The sequence below is a fragment of the Heteronotia binoei genome, chromosome 5, assembly GCF_032191835.1.
Source record: "Heteronotia binoei isolate CCM8104 ecotype False Entrance Well chromosome 5, APGP_CSIRO_Hbin_v1, whole genome shotgun sequence".
Lineage (NCBI taxonomy): Eukaryota > Metazoa > Chordata > Lepidosauria > Squamata > Gekkonidae > Heteronotia > Heteronotia binoei.
The window spans coordinates 45187998-45207565 of record NC_083227.1 but is presented as its reverse complement, the minus strand read 5'-3'; the positions used below and the strand labels follow the sequence as shown (position 1 = coordinate 45207565).

Below are 19568 nucleotides of genomic sequence, written 5' to 3'. Positions count from 1 at the left end.
CTTTGAAAGTTGCCTCACAGTAGGCAGAGAGAAGCCAGGAAATTCAAACACTGGCCACAACATTCTTTTCTCATGTCATCCCGCTGCGTTCAGGTGTTTCATCTCCAAGGATGAAAGCAGGCACACTGTAGGAGATAAGACCTTGAACCACAAAATATTTAAACACATCAGCTTAACAAGGGAAACAGCAGCTGATTTCCAGTTGCTGGCGGGTCTAATACAACTTTCCAGCTCATTATGTTAGATTTCAAAGACACAGAAGGGCTCTCTTTAGGCTTTAATATTCTCTCAGATAAGAAGAGTGAGGGGAGGGGGCTGAGAGAGCCTGTCTAATTAACTGAGAAATTCAAGAAGCTATAGGTGCCTGGAGCTTATAAGCTCCCACAGAAGGTGGGAGTGAAATGAGGTATAATCTCTCAGGAAATGGGACTCATGATATAAGAATACTTCACTTGATTGAGCAAAACAGAATTCCTCCACAAAACTGCCTCAATGGAAGAGAAGTTAAATTTACTGAAGAACAACTACTGCTGGCAGTTCCTGCATCCCACTGCAGTCTCTGCTGTGTTCAGAGCCAACTAAAGTCTCTGAATTTTGAGTTCTCTTCAGCTTTATAAATGTGTCAGCAGCATTTGTTAGCACTGTGTTATGATGCCAGAACCAGGATCATGTGCTTCTCCATTTAATTTTGTTCCACACAGTAGCAGTTAGACATTTGCTTTAGTATAAAGGCTACACTGAGAACCATTACAGTGGAAATTAAAACCGGTTAATTTAATAGAGATGGTCTTTGGAGTTAAGATGCCTGGTACCAACTGTCTACTGTGAGGCATTTACACCCTACGAGGGATTTGCAGGCCTTTAGCAACACTGAATTGAGAAGACATTGGTTCTATGTTAAGAGTCTTTATCCCAAGTCAGGGACTTTGGACCATCTATATATTTTTTTGATTCTTGAACTTTGTGACTTTTGAACTCATTGTTCTTTGTGAATGTATATTTTGCTACAAGAACACGTTGAAGAACTTCACATCAGCACTGCATTGTTCATCTTTAGTGAGTTTACAAAAGAAGAATTGAAAAAGAATTGCAGATTTATACCTCGCCCTTTTCTCTGAATCAGGAACTCAGAGCAGCTTACAATCTCCTATATCTTCTCCCCCCACAACAGACACCCTGTGAGGTGGGTGGGGCTGAGAGGGCTCTCACAGCAGCTGCCCTTTCAAGGACAACCTCTGCCAGAGCTATGGCTGACCCAAGGACATTCCAGCAGGTGCAAGTGGAGGAGTGCGGAATCAAACCCAGTTCTCCCACAGATAAGAGTCCACGCACTTAACCACTACACCAAACTTATAACACTGTGTTATAAGTTTAAATACAGAATATTAGTTCGAGTACAAAGTATTTCTTCATGAAGTTGTGCTTAGTAATCTGTCACAGATACCTATTGGTTTCTATTGACAAACTGGATGACACAGCAATACACAAAAGCTCCCTGACATCAGAGGAAGGGAGCTAAGCTGTGCTCCTGACTCCTGCTCTCCATTACATAGAGGACCAATGCATTTTCCAAACTGGCACTTAGTCCTCTCTGCTTCTTCTTATCCTTTTTAATGCAATTAGTTGGTTTACTTCAACGAGGCAGTGAGCCTGTGTTACTCCTGCATGTGATTCAGCTGCCTGGTCCTATACTTCCAGGCACTTGAGACACATGCAGGACCAAGGATTTGCAGTCCTTGACTACCATTGGTGCAGTTCATGTGATGTCATAAACAATCCCTGGGCCAATCCGTGGCAACAATGAAGCCTGTGACTCTGAATCTTGAGATCCATGGGCAGCACTAGCCCCTTTCAACTGTTATATTTCCAGCCTTTGTACCACGAATACCAAGAGTGTGCCATGCATGATTGCCTCAATACATATGATTACCATTTTGTCTGAAAAAGGCAACGTACACATATTGCACCTTTAGTACATGCAATCAGAAGCCACACACAGTGCATTCTCCCAGTATGCAAAGCAGGAGAGCCAGAAATGTGACAACTGAGTGGGGCTAAATAATTAGCACTTGGTTGAATAAGCACAGCAGACACTCTGTGCAATCTTGCTAGTGGAAAGTACTGTAACGTACTCGAGGCGGAGACGAGAGTAGGGCAACATGGTTTATTAGGAGCACGTTGCAAGAGAGGGAGCACGCGGGCCGGGTCCCGCTTATATACAATCCCGGGTACTGCCTACTGGGTTGGTCGGGCCAATCCAGCCCCTTTAAACTTCCCGCCACAGCTGTAGATAGGCGGGGACAGGCTCCCGGCGCTGGGGCTCCTGGGACTGCCCAGTTGCCCCCCCCGTCGGGTCGCATGACATTTCTGGATACACTACACCCCTCCCCCCCTGGTTAATGTACAAAGTCCTGTAAGTATGCGGGGGGGCGGCGCTCCCGAGTGGACCGTCGGGGGGGTCCCGGTGTCGGCGGCACGACCGCCGAGGATGGTGCCTCGGTAGGTCCTGGGGTGGACGGGGGCGGCCCGTCCGGTTCAGCGGATCCCTCGGGCTCAGTCGGTTCCGGTCCCTCCGGCGCCCGCATCACGGATGTTGGGATCGCGTCCTCTAGGCGGTCACCGTTAGGCTCCTCGCTGGATATAGCCTCGTCCGTGTCTGTGGGGGCCTCCGGAAGGGTGCGGCGCCTCAACTGGTCAATGTGCCGCCGTAGTACCTGGCCCCCCTCCGTTGATATGTCGTAGGGGCGGGACCCGGTTACCCTCAGTACCCGCCCCGCCACCCAATCGGGGCCCCTAGCATAGTTTCTGGCGAAAACTGGGTCGCCCGCGAAGAAGCCCCGGGCGGCGTCTCGGACTTCGGGGCTCCCGCGGGTGTCTGAAGCTCGGTCGGGATGCAGCCGGTCCAGCCGGGTTATGAGTTTGCGTCCCATGAGGAGCTCAGCCGGGCTGACTCCTGTGACCGGGTTAGGGGTGATCCGATTATCGAAGAGGAACGCGGCCAGCCTGTGGTCCCAGTCCCCCTGTACAATCCGGCCGAGGGCCTCCTTTGTTGTGCGGACCATCCGCTCCGCCTGGCCGTTGGTGGCCGGATGGAAGGGAGCCGACCTTATGTGCCTGATCAGATATCTTTGCAGGAACGCCTGGAAGTCGGCTGAGGTGAAGGCGGCCCCGTTATCAGAGACTATGGTGTCCGGGATGCCATGTGTGCATAGGACCCTGCGCAGAGCTCTGATCGCGGCTGTGGACGAGGTGGACCCTACGGGGATGACCTCCAGCCATTTGGTGTAGGAGTCCACCATTATGATGAAGGTCTGCCCCTGGAATGGGCCCGCAAAGTCGATATGGAGCCTCGACCATGGTTTCCGGGTGGACTCCCACCTAGTGACGGGGGCGCTGGGCGGCTCGGGCCGTGATTCCTGGCAGGTCTGGCACCCGCGGACCCAGCCCTCGATCTCCCCGTCCATTCCCGGCCACCAGACGTAGCTCCTGGCCAGAGCCTTCATCCGCACTATGCCGGGATGAGTCTCGTGTAGGGATTCTAGAACACGCTTTTGGAGCGGGGGTGGAATCACTACCCTACTGCCCCAAAGTATGCAGCCCTTGTGTGCGGCTAATTCCTCCCTCCTCGCCTTGTAAGGCTTGAATTCTTCCCCCATGTTTCCCTCTGGCCACCCCCTCACCACCCAGTCGAGCACCCGTGCCAGTGTCCTGTGTTTCTGGGTGGCCTTGGCCACCTCCGCTGCGTGGAGGGGCGGCTCAGGGAGGCTCTCTATCATCATGACCTGGTGTGCGGGTGCGGGGTCCGGACCCGTCTCCGGCAGCGGCAAACGGCTAAGCGCATCCGCGTGTCCCATAGCCTTGCCGGCCCTATGAACCAGTGTGTACGTGTATGAGTTGAGGAATTGGTTCCACCTCAACACGCGCTGTGAGAGTATTTGGGGGGTTTGTCGGTCTGGGGCCAGTAGACCTAAGAGGGGCTTGTGGTCCGTGGCAATGGTGAACCTTCTCCCATATAGATACTCATGGAACTTCCGGACCCCTGCCACGATTGCCAGGGCCTCTTTATCTATTTGCGCGTAGTTGCGCTCGGCTGAAGTGAGTGTGCGGGAGTAATATGCGACCGGTACCTCCCTCCCGTCCGGGAGCTGGTGCCCCAGGACTGCTCCCACCCCATATGGCGATGCATCGCAGGCCAGGATGACGGGGAGGGCCTCGTCAAAATGGTGGAGCACCGCATTGGACACCAGGACGTCCTTGACCGCCTGAAACGCCGCGGCCTGTCGCTTGCCCCAAACCCAAGGGGCTTTTTTGTCCAGCAGCCGGTGAAGGGGTTCCGCCAAGGCTGCCTTGTGGGGGAGGAAGGAGTGGTAAAAGTTGAGCACCCCCAAGAAGCTTTGGAGCTCCGCTTTACAAGTGGGAGCCGGAGCTTGCACTATGGCTCGGGTCTTTTCTTCCGTGGGGTGGATGCCTGCTGCGTCGACGGCGAACCCCAGAAACTCCACCCGTGGAACCCCCAGCAAGCATTTCTCTCTCTTGACCTTGAGCCCCGCTGCCTGGAACCGGCGGAGCACCTCTCGAAGGCGGTTGCCGAATTCATCGGGGTCCGGGGCGGCGACTAAAACGTCGTCGAAAAACGGCTGGACTCCTGGGATCCCTTTAAGGAGAGCGTCCATTAGGCTCTGGAAAATCCCCGGAGCGACGCTAACCCCGAACTGAAGTCTCTTTACCCGGAAAGCCCCCCTGTGGGTCACGATCGTTTGGGCCTCCGCCGTCTTATTGTCTACTGGGAGCTGCTGGTAGGCCTGGGCCAGGTCTAGCTTCCCAAATATCCTAGCCCCCGCTAGGGCGGCCAGGACATGGCTCACCACCGGCACTGGGTAGGGGTTGTCCTGTAGTGCCTTGTTTATGGTGCATTTATAATCGGCACAGATCCGCACCTCCCCGTTCGGCTTGATGGGGGTAACTATGGGGGTTTCCCAGGTGGCGTAGTCCACCGGCTCGAGGACGCCTTGTGCCGTGAGGCGGTCTAACTCTGCCTCAATCTTAGGTTTCAAGGCGAATGGAACCCTCCTGGCCTTGAGCCGAATCGGTCTGACCGCGGGATCTAGGGGCAAGGAGATGGGCGGCCCCCGGTAGCTCCCTAGGGACCCATCGAATACCTCGGGGAATTCCTTGCAAATCTCCCCGAACCCCCGGGGCGTGATGGTCTGGCCCACCCCCTCCACTCGGATTCCCAAGGGTTTGAACCAGGCCAGACCTAGCAGGGTGGCCAGCTGGCGCTTAACCACCAGGATGTCCAGCGGGCCGTGGAAGGACCCCCGCTCGACTTGTACCCGCGCCCACCCCGCAATTTGCACCGGGTTCTTCTGGAAGTCCCGGAGTATGAAGTCTGCCGGCCGAAGTTGCAGCCGCTGGCGGGGACACAGTTCTCTTAGGGTTTCTTCCGCAATAAGGGAAATGGAGGACCCTGAGTCCACCTCCATTTGGCAGGGGTTCCCCTCTATAAGGACCGCCACTTTGATTTTATCGGGGGAATCGTGGGGCAAGTTCAGTACCTGTAGGGACGTGGAGTCTACCGCGTGGGACTCCGCGGACTCGTGGTACGTGGTCGGCTTCCTGCGGTTGGGCTTGGCTCGGCAAGCCCTGGCAATGTGGCCGGTCTTTCCGCAGCTCCTGCAGTCCCAGGTCCGGTATTGGCAGTCTCTCCGCTCGTGGGGGCCGCCGCAGCTGGCGCACTTGGTGGCCGGGGCTCTCTCCGACGCTGGTGGTCGGTCGGTCGCTCGGGGGCGTTGGGTCGCTCTGTTGGGTGGCCCGGCTGGGCGGTGTAGCTGATGGGCTTCCTCCTCCTCGGGGCCGTCGTGGTCCAGCTCTCCGTGGTGGGCAGCCTCCATCTTGGCCCGGGGAAACGTTCGTGCGGTTCGTTCCCATGCCACCGCTTCGCTGAAGGCGGCCTGGAGAGTGAGCTCTTCTTTGGCGAAGAGCTTCTGCTGGAGCCTCTCGTCGCGGAGGCCCCACGTGAATCTGTCCGCCAGGGCTTCCTCCAGTTGGGGAAGGTTGCAGTTCCCGGCGAGTTTGCGGAGGGCCGCCAGGTAGTCCGCGGCGGACTCGCCCGCGATCTGGTCCCGTTTGTGGAACAGGAACCTGCGAGCCACCCGCGACGGCTGTGGTGAGAAGTGTCCCGTGAGGAGTCGGATGATCTCGTCGTAGGATTTCTCTGTCAGACGGGCGGGTGCCGAGAGACCCTTGGCGATCTCAAACGTGGCAGGCCCGCAGACGCTCATGAGAACGTCCCTCTTTGCTCCGGCGTCAGTGATCTTGTTGGCCCGGAGGTAGAACTCGACCCGCTCCGCGTAGGACTCCCATCCCTCTGGGTTGGTCGGGTCGAAGGGCTCGAGGTAGCCGGTGATCCCGCCTTGGTTGGCCATGATGGCGGCGGCGGTCGCTTGTTGCCCAGATCTCCGTCGTAGCCGCTGAGGCTAGAATCCCACCTTCGTCGCCAGTGTAACGTACTCGAGGCGGAGACGAGAGTAGGGCAACATGGTTTATTAGGAGCACGTTGCAAGAGAGGGAGCACGCGGGCCGGGTCCCGCTTATATACAATCCCGGGTACTGCCTACTGGGTTGGTCGGGCCAATCCAGCCCCTTTAAACTTCCCGCCACAGCTGTAGATAGGCGGGGACAGGCTCCCGGCGCTGGGGCTCCTGGGACTGCCCAGTTGCCCCCCCCGTCGGGTCGCATGACATTTCTGGATACACTACAAGTACCATCAAGTCACAGCTAGCTTATGGAGACCCCATTAGGTTTTCAAGGCAAGAGACATTCAGAAGTGGTTTGCCATTACCTGGCTAACACCAGTGCTTCAGCTATAACACACTTTTTCTATAATAGAGGCAACCAATTTGTGCCAGCTATAAGAATTTTTAAGGCCAAAGTGACCACACAATTATTGTATGGCATTCCAATCTGGATTAGGTCCTTTGACTGTGCTATTGAATGTGCCCAATCCAAATTCCTGAGAAAAATTTTGGGCATGCCAAAATGCGTTTCATATGCAGTCATCTGCTTAGAAACTGGACAGTCCTTAATGGAAACCAGTGCATGGCTTATGACATTCAAATTCTGGCTATGCCTACATTATAGTTTTGAACCTGGGAGCTTTATATATCAAATGCTCGCTGAGTTCAATGTGTCAAATTGGTCAGCATACATAGAGAATAAAATTAAAGTGACGGGCCTGTCTATAGAATCACTGTCCATGCTTACATTTACTGCTGCATTCCAACAGATCAAAAACAGGATGTTAGACACTGAGTGCCAGAAGTTAAATAGTCTGGCTAACAAAATCTGCTCCCCTTTGAACTTTGAGATCCCTCTCAGCACAGGGAAGATGGCTTCCTACCTATCGTCTTTGCAGGTGCCACAGCAACGCAGAGTGCTTTCTCTCACTAGGTGCAATGCTAAGCCCTAGTGAGTGGCAGATTCAATAAAATAGCCTATTCAGCTAGGTATTGCCCTTGTAAACAAAAATGTGTAGAGTCGATTACTCATGTTCTCCTGCACTGCCATCTATATACAGATCTATATTTTATGTATTTATACCCTGTTTTAGTCAGTATGGTTGACTGCTCTGATGCACTTAAGGTCCATAGACACGATTTTTTCTATCAATGTTACTGAGAGGTCAGCCAAGTTTCTCTACTCTGCTCTAAAGTTGCGCCAGAGGATATCACAGTAATAATTTCTGTTCATACAAGTGTACATGAAAGTTGTGCTTTTATCCTGTTTTACACTATATTAATTTTGTACTGCTATTTTTATGCCAATAAAGGCTGACTTGACTTGACCTGGCTAAGTGTAGAGACCCTGGATTTCTTTGAAGATCTTTCAACCATATACCAACCAGGACCAACCCTGCTCGGGCAGTCTTAGCCTCTCTCAACAGGAAAAGAGACCAAAGTACACCTCCTGGTTACAAGGTCAATGGTTTTATTGTTATAATTTTGACTTTCACTAAAATCAACATAATGTATGATTATGATGATGATATTGGATTTATATCCTGTCCTATAGTCAATCTCAGAGTGGTTACAATCTCCTTTACCTATCTCCACCTCCCACAACAGAAACCCTGTGAGGTGGGAGGGGCTGAGAGGACTCTCACAGTAGCTGCCCTTTCAAGGACAACCTCTGCCAGAGCTATGGCTAACCCAAGGCCTTTCCAGCAGCTGCAAGTGGAAGAGTGGGGAATCAAACCCAGTTCTCCCAAATAAGAGTCCGTGCACTTAACCACTACACCAAATTGACACTGGACGTATGCGAGCACACAAGAAGTGGCCTTACACGGAATCAGATAATCATAATTCAAGGTCAGTACTGTTTATACAGACTGACCTCAGCTCTCCAGGGTCTCCACCAGAGGTCTTCTATGTTGTGTTTCGAATTCTGCTTTAAATGCATCATCATTTTCATGTACCTAAGTTATTATAGACTGAATCATGTAGCATTTCCGATTTACCACTCTTCCACACTTAGAAGCAGCTGACAGTCAATGTTGTTATATACCTCCACACAATAGCCAGCCAGCCTTAAACCCCACACCCTCTGTAGCTACAGCTCTGAACCCATTTTTGCCTATTTCAGTGCAAAGTAAGTAACTGGATACTGGACAGTGCAGACTATAATTTCAGCCACTCTCAACCCTTTTGTCCCTACCTCTTTGGCAGAGAATGCACAGATTTAAGTCAGAAGTCATTTAAGCATTTGAACTCCTCTCTTTAGAATTCCTTCTCACAGTAATGAGATGTGGTCTGTAATAAAGCCAAGCTGTTCCTCCGTTTCAAGGTCAAGGATAAAGGTCTCTCCATCCACTCCACTTGTACCCTTCCACAGTGTTTTATCTTCAAGGACAATAAAGGAATTTCAAAGTTTTTACTTACCAACGTAGTTTACAGAGTAGTTGTTTGGATCCAAAAATTTCTTCACCAGTTCACAGTTGGACAGTATATGGTTGGAAGTAATCACATTGAGATAATTCTGGAGTCCTTTCTGCCTTTCAGCTATGAATTCACGATCCATATTTCCAATCAACTTTTTGGGTGGAAGAGGTAGACTAAGGGCAGAAATCTTTTTTAAAAAACAGACAAGGTCCAGTGTTAATCACCAACATGGCACATGTGAATTACACAAACTATTTTTAAAAAATCTGGGTAACTGTCACTTTGCAAATATGACAATCTATGGCTGAATCCAGGTTTGGATTTCAGGGGGGTGGAGGTTGTTACCAATTTCCCCCCCTCTCACTGCAGACTTGACTCCCCTGCATGGTTCCCCATAAGTAGTCCTTGGGAGGGCATTTGGAACTGCAGTATTTATTTTTTTATTTGATTTGATTTATATCCCGCCCTCCCCGCCAAAGCAGGCTCAGGCTAATTATCCCACAAATAATTAAATTAATAAGTATTAAAATTACACATTCAGTAATAAAACAGATATGCAATTATTAAAACAGTTAAAACAGAATATTGAGTTGGTGCTATTCTGGTGGCGACGGCCTTCTTCCACTTCTCTTAAATACTGGTGCCGAGTCAATTGAATGCCAGCCGGAAGTGGACAGTCTTGCAGGCCCTGCAGAACTGCACAAGGTTCCGCAAGGCCCTCACTTCATCTGGCAGTTGGTTCCACCAACAGGGGGCTACAATCGAGAAGGCCCTGTCTCTGGTTGATTTCAATCGGGCCTCCTTCAGCCCAGGGATTACTAATAGATTTTGTGATCCCGATCTGAGTACTCCCTGGGAAATATGTGGGGAGAGACGGTCCCTAAGGTAGGCAGGTCCTAGGCCATATAGGGCTTTAAAGGTAATAACTAGCACCTTGGAACGAATCCGGTATACTACTGGCAGCCAGTGCAGTTCCCACAGTCCCGGCTGAATGTGCTCTCACTTGGGGAGCCCCAATAACAGCCGAGCGGCCGTGTTCTGCACTAGCTGCAGCTTCCGGGTTCGGCACAAGGGCAGTCCCATGTAGAGGGCATTACAGTAGTCCAGCCTCAAGGTGACTGTTGCATGGATCACTGTTGCCAGGTCGCCACGCTCCAGGAAGGGGACCAACTGCCTCGCCCACCTAAGATGGAAAAATGCGGATTTAGCAGTGGCTGCTATCTGGGCCTTCATTGTCAAGGCAGGCTCCAGTAGCACCCCCAAGCTCTTGACCTTGGGCGCCATTGCCAGTGGCGCACCGTCAAATGCAGGTAGGGGAATTTCCCTTCCCAGACCGCCACAACTCAAGCAAAGGACCTCTGTCTTCGTTGGATTGAGCTTCAATCTACTCAGCCTAAGCCATCCAGCCACGGCTTGTAGTGCCAGGTCCAAATTTTCTGGGACACAGTCAGGCCGGCTGCCCATCAGTAGATAGAGCTGGGTGTCATCAGCGTACTGGTGACAACCCAACCCATACTTCAGGCAATGAACAACATTGGGGAGAGCACTGCCCCCTGAGGCACCCCGCAGTCAAGTGTGCGCCTCTGGGACAGTTCACCCCCAATCGCCACCCTTTGTCCCCAACCATCAAGGAAGGAGGAAAGCCATTGCTAGGCCAACCCCTGAATCCCTGCGTTGGCGAGATGGCGGGTCACCAACCGATGGTCGACCGTATTGAACGCCACCGATAGGTCCAACAACATCAGTACCGCCAAGTCGCCTTGATCTAGATGCCGCTGGAGGTCATCCACCAGGGTGACCAGCACGGTCTCCGTCCCATGACCTGGGTGGAAGCCAGACTTGTGAGGGTCTGGGACAGAAGCGTCATCCAGAAAGCTCTGTAATTGTAGCGCTACTGCCCTCTCAATAATTTTACCCCAAAAGAGTAAATTCGAGACTGGCCGGTAATGTGCCAATTCGGCCAGATCTAATATTGATTTTTTCAGAAAAGGGCGGACCACAGCCTCTTTAAGAGGTGTTGGAAAACGCTTTTTTGCAACGGATCTATTTACAATATCCCGTATAGGAGGAAGGAGGTGAGAAATTACACTTTGCAGACAGAAATTCCTTCTGGCAGTGGAAATTATTGCTGGATCTAGGCCATAAATTTGCCCCAAGTTAAGCAAGCCCAATCATTCTTTACACCAGGAGTAATAGAATAGAGTCCAGTGACACCTTTAAGACCATCAAAGTTTTATTCAAGGTGTGAGCTTTCATGTGCACCAACACTTCCAGAGATACAATGAAATATAATTTACCAATCCATACATATAAGGAAGAGGTTGGACAACAAATTAGCATATACCATAATGATGATGTTTTAACAGATGCAAACAGGAATAACAAGCTAAATTTATAAAGTCACCACTGTTTGGATTTAGTTCCAGGGGGGTATCATAGAATCATAGAACACAGAATTGGAAGGGAACTCCAGGGTCATCTAGTCCAACCTCCTGCGCAATGCAGGAAACTCACAAATACCTCCCCCTAAATTCACAGGATCTTCATCGCTGTCAGATGGCCATCTAGCCTCTGTTTGTTTAAAAACCTCCAAGGAAGGAGGGCCCACCACCTCTCAAGGAAACCTGTTTCACTGAGGAACCGCTCTAAAGGTCAGGAAGTTCTCCCTAATGTTGAGCCGGAAACTCTTTTGATTTAATTTCAACCCATTGGTTCTGATCCTATCTTCTGGGACCACAGAAAACAATTCCACACCATCTTCTAGATAACAGCCCTTCAAGTACTTGAAGACGGTGATCATATCGCCTCTCAGCCGCCTCCTCTCCAGGCTAAACATGCCCAGCTCCTTCAACCTTTCTTCATAGGACTTGGTCTCCAGACCCCTCACCATCTTGGTCACCCCTCCTCCAGACCCATTCCAGCTTGTCTGCATCCTTCTTAAAATGTGGTGCCCAAAACTGAACACAATACTCCAGGTGAGGTCTTACCAGAGCAGAGTAAAACGATATTATCATTTCACGTGATCTGGACACTCTACTTCTGTTGATACAGCCCCAAATTGCATTTGCCTTTTTAGCCACCACATCACACAGTTGATTCAAACAGTGGAATAGTGAAGCAAATAAAATATGCTATAAATGTTGTAAGAAGGAGGCTTATCACTTCTGCAAAGCAGTTTGCATGTGGAGAACCAATTACATCTGCATTAACTACATGGCCATAAACCTGAGGGGTAGTTAGGTCCAATTAGGTCAAAATGATAGAGCAGGTATTCTGTTTAGTGTATTCTTGCGTGACTTGACAGGCAAGCAACAGCCAAGAGATTTGGTAAATAGTACTGAATTAACATACTTCAAGAGTTACATGCAAATATTACTCAGCTTTGTTGTTTCCATTTTTGCTACGCCAAAGGTTTCTGTGCATTTAATGTGCTGAAGCCAGTTTAATAATAATAATAATAATACTTCTTATTTATATCCCGCCCTCCCCGCCAGGGCAGGCTCAGGGCGGCCCTTTCAAGTATACAGTATAAGGACTTCCAACATTCTATTTCTACCTTTCTATTTCCCTGTTAGTATTGATTCAGGAACAGGCAGTACACTTAAGTACAACCTGCTGGATCAGACCACTGGTCCCTCTAATTCAGCATATTATTTCACACACTGACCAACCAGTTCCTCTACAAGGCCAAACAAACAGGATAATAGAGACCTAGGGTGACCTAGTGCTGCCTCCAGACACTGGAATTCAGAGGTTTGCTGCCTCTGAATGTGGAACCTCTCTTCAGCCACTTAGGCTGGTGGCCACTGATGAATCTCTTCTCCATGAATCTGTCAAACCCCCCTTCAGAACTGTCTAGCGTTATGTCCATCATTACCTCCACTGGCAGTGAATTCCATGGTACAACTACTTGAGTTAAGTAGTACTTCTTTTGTCTACCCTAAATCTATTTGCCAACAATTTTATGGGGTGCCCTTGATTTCTAGTATTATGGAAGAAAAAACTCCCTCTATTCACTTTTTCCACCCCTGCATAATTTTATAAACATCTATCATATCTCCCCGCTAGCCATCTTTTTTCTAGACTAAAATGTCCCGGATCCTTCAGTCTTTCACCATGGGAAACTTATACAAGTATCAGAGCATTCAGAAGACCAGTTTACCAAGTCAAAATCCCTGGGGTGAAATTTTGGGGTATTGACTTATTACATTAGAAGCATGTATTTGATACATAAAAACGGTGGCTTCTAACATCATGTTATGTTCATAAGCAAAAGCTGCCATTTGCAAATTCATTACCTAAAGCAGGGGTGGGGAACATTTTTTTCTGCCAGGGGCCATTTGAACATTTATAACATCATTCATGGGCCATCCAAAATTATCAACTTGAAAAACAATGCTCCACCAAGGGAGAAAGAGTCAGGCCAGCAAAATTAATGCAAATAATTGTTTTTCTGTTTCAAGTCATGTAGGGGGAGCCTAATTTGGTGCACACACACGCACACACTCCGTCCCACCACCCTAGGCAAATAACTAGGTCCAGGGGGTTTTGGTAGAAAAACCCCAGCAGGAACTTATTAGCATATTAGACCACATCTCCTAATATTAGCATATTAGGTCACACAATCATTAGCATATTAGACCACACCATCTGGGATAATCAAGTGCAAACTGAACTGATGGTAGCTGGCTCCCACCCCCCACCACTGCCACCCCTTCCTCCCTCCCTTCATGTGAAAACTGCAGCTGCTCCCAGCAGACCTTTAAAGGCACCCACATATCCCAGCAGCAGTCCTTCACAATGCCCACCACCCAGGCTCCACAGAAAGAGAGGAAGGAAGGAAGGAGAGAAAAGGAAAGAAAGAAATGGGAGAAACTGAAATGAAATGGAGGGAAGAAAGGGTAATAAAGGAAAATAAAGAAATGTGGGGAAGAAATGGGAAGAAAGGGAAAGAAATGGGGGGAAAGAAAAGATAATAAAAGAAAATAAAGAAAGGGAAAGAAAGGGAAAGAAATGAGGATAGAAATGGGAAAAAGGGACATAAAGGGGGGAAGAAAGGAGAACTACAGAAAACAAACAAATGGGAGGAAGAAATAGGAAGGGAAATAAAAAAATTAGGGAAAACTTACCTGAACTGTGACAGTGACTTTTCCAGGCCCTGCAGTGATCCTGGCTGGCTAGCCAGGCCCCATGGAGACTGCTGTGCAGCACAGCTGGGCCCTATGATCCCTGCCAGCCAGCCAGGCCCCAGGGAGGCTGCTGCACAGTGCAGTGGGGCTCCATGATCCTTGCTGGCCAGCATGGCCCCATGGAGGCTGCCACATGGCTCAGCTCAGCCCAGCCATCCCAGAGGGCCAGACCAAGTGATCTTGAGGGCCATTACGGCCCTCAGGACAAACGTTCCCTACCCCTGTCCTAAAGAAACCATTGTGGCAATTGCCCTCAGACCATTATCAGACTTGACTTTTGCTCCTGGCACACATAACCACGTCCACAAGATGTAATACAGACTATTCTCATTAGGCATTCTGCATACATGGCAGGGGGTCCCAAGTCACATCTGCACAAGCCTCTATAAGGAGCCAGTTACAAATGCACCGATTGCAGCCCCAGTGCTGGGGTGGGGAAAGGAAGAAAAAAAGAAGCAGCTTTGAGGCAGAGAACCAGTCAGAGAGTGAGTTTCTTAACCCATTCTTTCCCCAGACTCTTTGCTCCAAATCACCCCTTCCAGGTGTTTTTGACCCAGGCGAAAGTCAGTATTTGAATAACGAGGTAGATTGGGGAAGGGGAAATGGGGAAATGGTCCTGGAAAAGGGCCCCATCCCCAGCTCACCCTTGCCCCACCACCCAAAAGGGGGAAGGAGACATGCCCACCCAACCACAAGGACATGCATGGCCAAACCACCAGCTACAGTGAGACCAGGGCTGCTCCTATGATGGGAAGGGTGAGTCTGACTGGGCAACCTTCTTTTCTGTGATTTTGACTCAATGGAGATTTTGGCCCACTTCTCTTCTTTGGGCTGGGGAGGCCTCAGCAGAAGGATTCCTCCCTGGCCACTGACCCATCAAGAATTTTCTTGGTTGGTTTAATGGCCAATCTACGCTTGCTGGATACACATTTTTACAAATACTACGTAATCAAAGATTTCAGGTTTTCACGGCTGGTAACATCATTAGGGTTTGTAGAATCTTTCGGGCTCAAGTGCCGTGTTCTACTGGAGAAAGTTTTCCTTCCAGACGTTTCGTTCTCAGCTGCGGAGAAATAGCAGCTCTTCAGCAGCCCTGGCCCCACTCAATGCACAGCAGCCAAGAAGGTCAGAGCGCCTGCTCCGGCTGCGATGCCACTGAGGATGTTCTCCACAGCTGGGAACGAAATGTCTGGAAGGAAAACTTTCTCCAGTAGAACACGGCACTTGAGCCCGAAAGATTCTACAAACCCTAACTATGTAATCAGATAGCTGTTTAAGGAAGAAAAACAAAAAAGCCAACAGTGTTTGAACTTTCTCATGGTAAGTAGGGACTCTAATTATTGGACTCTTGAGAGGAAAAGAGACTGAAACATGATGGAAGCAGAACATCCAGAGCATGCAAGATGCTCTAAGTTGCTTACAAAGGATTGTGCCCCACTAGCTAAAGTCCTATCAGCAATCAAAGGTGCACATCTCCCCTTGGCATCTATAAGAAACAAATACAGGAGTTCACATCCTACATAGCAATGCTTACTCCTCTTTAAGAAAGCCTACTTTTTGCTTTCAAAACCTAAGGTTATCAGGAACTTTGTTTCAATTGCAGGGGGACAAGACAGAACCATCAAAACCTTCCTGTACAGCTTTTCAAACCTTTCAGGCAATACTTCTGAAAAGCAATAAATCCATCTAAAAAAAGCCTATTCAGAGAGGAAAAGCTGGGTTCAGAGAAAAAAGGTCAATCACAGAAAATTTATGCCATAAACACCCCCCAAAAGTATTACTCATTTTCACCACCCCCACCATCCACCCACTTCAATGTGAATATTCAAAGTTGCTGAAAACACAGTTTGAGATTCATGGGACACGTTTTGGGGAAATGTCTGCTATAGAGAAAGGAAACAGCTTAAGCGCAATCTTCAGTCTGACTAAGTAAGTCAGTAAAGTACCTAGAAGTGGAAAATAACCTTCTTGCCTCAGAGCTCAAACTAGTTTGATGAAATAACTGATAGCCAAAGCTTAGTAATCTCAGTACCACTGCTTCTGCACTCCTACTTAAATAAACTACAAGACAACCAATCACTTACAATAAACATAGCAGAACTTGGTATTTATAACTCCTCTGAAGTCCTCACTGCACACACTGTTACAGGAGGGTGTGAGGGGAATTAGGGGAAGAGAGGGAAGCACAAAAGGGTGCAGCACAACCACCGGATTCACGCCTACCCGCCTCCAGAAGCAAACTCCTCAGCTGCTACCATGAAGGACAAGCTGCCTCTTGTCAAAGATCTAATCAGGACTAAAGATTTTAACTCTTCCAGGCTTCAAGCTCTGTACCCAAATTGGCACAAAGCCCACATTCCTGTAACATCATAAATCATCAGGCAACATCTACCAACCCACTCTATAAACAGTCCTCTTCCCTAAAAGACAAAGGCGATGTAGCCAGGAAGACACATGTCAGTGTGAATGGGGCCCATTCTTCAATCACAGCCCAAATCCACAGTCAACAGACTGAGCAAAAGGCAAAACCCACTCCTTCCACCTCTTCTTACTCATGTATTAACAGATTCTGGATGCCTCCCTCTCCATGGAGGTCCAGATCACACAACTGCACGGTCTGCCTTCTTCCATCTATGGCAGATCAGGCAGCTAGCACCATACCTATCCTCCCAAGATCTGGCTACAGTGATCCATGCAATGGTCACTTCCAGGCTGGACTACTGTAACTCGCTCTATGCTGGCTTGCCCCTGAAACTGATCCGGGAACTGCAGCAGGGGCAGAATGCAGCAGCTCACCTGCTGACTGCATCACCTATACGGGTGAGCATACGGCCAGCGCTCCGCCACCTGCACTGGCTGCCTATAGAGTACCAGATCCGTTTCAAGGTGTTAGTTTCGACTTTTAAAGCCTTACGGGGCCTGGGACCAACATACCTACGGGACTGTCTCCTTCCATATACGCCCTAGAGGTCGCTTTGTTCCGTCTCCCAAGATCTTCTGACAGTTCCCGGTCCAAGGAATGCCCGTCTTGCCTCTACCAGGGCCAGAGCTTTTTCTATCCTGACCCCAACCTGGTAGAATCAGCTCCCTATGGAGATCCAGGCCCTACCTGGCTTGTTGGCCTTTCATAGGGCCTGTAAAACGGAGCTGTTCTGCCTGGTCTTTGGATGAGGCAGCAGGCATCTATCCACCTATTAGATCGGTTGGCCTCCCCCGCACCACTGTATTGTGGTGCTATACTATCTTGCTTCATATCATCATGCGAACTAACCTATTGCACTCTACTGATTGCTGAAGTTGATTTTATTATGATTTTATTGTGCTCTTAATTTAAATTGTTGTACTCCGTTCTGAGCCCCCCAAAAGGGGGAAGGGGCGGAATAAAAATAAACTAAATAATAATAAATAGAGCTGCTTGCTTAGGTTCTACTACTGGGTTGCATTGACACATGAAGGGACGCTACTGCTATAGCAGTCCTTTGTATCTTATGCAGACAGGGCAACTGAGTTAAAATTTCTATAATGCAATGACAGTGCAATATTCAACTATGTGTGGATGAAGCGCTGGCTTCAAGGAATGTACCCAATCTAGGCAGCGACGCACAGAAATGCCTATAAGGAATTGCTGACCAAGGGCCAAGATACCTCCACAAGTTCTGAAGGAACATGTTGATTCCAGATAGAATAAAACTAGAAGCAAGCTTATTGAGGGGAATAATACAGATGTTTGAGTTGGAGGATTACCAATCAGAGTAATAATACCTAATATAGGAGGGCCACTGAAGAGCCAGTCACTCCAAGTACTCCATCACAGAGCAGGCTTTTCCACTCAACAGGACCAGTGAGAGACCAAGAGGTAAAGTGGGGTGAGGGAGGCAGAGGTCTGAAAGAAAGTCCAAATCCAAAAGGCAGGGGTCTACATGCCTGGACCACATATAACCCAAAGGAAACAGACACACACTCCTCTTTCATGGGGTAATGGGCATTACTGCCAGGGCTTTTTTTGTAGCATGAACTCCTTTGCATAATAGACCACACACCCCTGATGCAGCCAATCCTCCTGGAGCTTACAGTAGGCCCTGTATTAAGAGCCCTGTAAGCTCTTGGAGGATTGGCTACATGATGGGGTGTGTGGCTTAATACGCAAAGGAGTTCCTGCTACAAAAAAAGCCCTGACTGTAAATCAATTGTAAATCATGAGAAAACAGAATGCAGGGTAGGTCACAGAGGAAGTGCATAGGCGCCACTGAAGTCCAAGGCACTTCCTTCATGTCCCACCCCACACACTGCCAAGCAACACAGGAAGTGGACACTTGAGGTGGCTCAATAGCTTGAGATGGCCCAGTATTCTGGCGCTGCTTTAAATCACCAGAACAAGCTTCAGAAATCTGGGGCTACTGAAGATCAGTGACAATTCTGTGACCATGATAAAATGGGATTTATTCTTTTAAAAATTATCCAGTTTCTGTCTTTACTTGAAGCAGCTTACAACCAGATTTTTTAAAAAACCCAATGCCTCCTTCTGACTTTTCCATCCTCCAGCAAGGCAAGGGAATAAACTGCTTGATGCCCTCTAGCAGGTGTCTGTGTGCAGTCTTTGGAAGTGAAAAGGCTGCCAGCAGAGGGCCAAGCCAGGAGGTACATTGGGAAGTACCATCTGACTCACAGTATCTTCACCAAACCAGGAGGAGGAAAGCAGCAAACCACAAGAAACCCATAACATGCCTCTCATAAGTGGGACCAGAGTGGTGTAATGTTTCAGAAGATAGGTGTGTTGGTCTGCAGTAGAACAGCTAGAACTGAGTCCAGTAGCACATTAGAGACCAACAAGACTTCTGAGGTAAATGCTTTTGAAAGTCATCAGATTTGGAATAGAGGACTCAGAAATCTCCATTCCAATTTGTGTCTGACAAAGGGTGTTGGACTCTTACACCCTGAAAATCTCGTTGATCTCTAAGGTGCTACTGGACTCAGTTCTAGTGGTGTAATGGTTACACACCAGGTCATCTTCCCCAGTTCACATGCACACTCTGCCATAGATGCTCACTGGATGATCTCTGTCAGTCACTCTTCTCTCAGGTTAAGCTACATTACAGGGTTGTTGTGAGGATAAAATGAAGGAGGATTATATTGTAAGCCACTCAGTCCTCACTAAGGAGACAAGCAAGGAATAAGCATCTAAATCAATAAAATGAAAATGACGGTGAACTCTAAAAGCAGAAATACATCTTGAATCTGAGAGCTGTACATAACTATAGTTCACACATGAATTATCTTAAAAACCTTGTTACTACATAGAAAACATCTGAAAAGTAAAATTCTTATCTAAAAAAACCCTTCATTCTGAAATAAACTATTCCATAGTGTCCCCCCCCCCCCAACGTTCTTTAACATTTCCAGTTTTCCTTTGGGAAAGAAATCCTCAGAAAGGAAAAAAGTGAAA

General features: G+C 48.8%; 1 protein-coding gene across 8 annotated transcripts in view; it reads right to left on the bottom strand.

Annotated features, from left to right (window-relative positions):
* The window catches only part of PXK (PX domain containing serine/threonine kinase like), a 69702-nt gene that overhangs the window by 30404 nt on the left and 19730 nt on the right, over positions 1-19568 (bottom strand). For all 8 annotated transcript variants that reach the window (XM_060239402.1, XM_060239403.1, XM_060239404.1 and 5 more), the window contains exon 4: positions 8937-9123. In XM_060239402.1, the coding sequence (XP_060095385.1) occupies positions 8937-9123 (187 nt within the window). The remainder of the gene's footprint in view (positions 1-8936; positions 9124-19568) is intronic.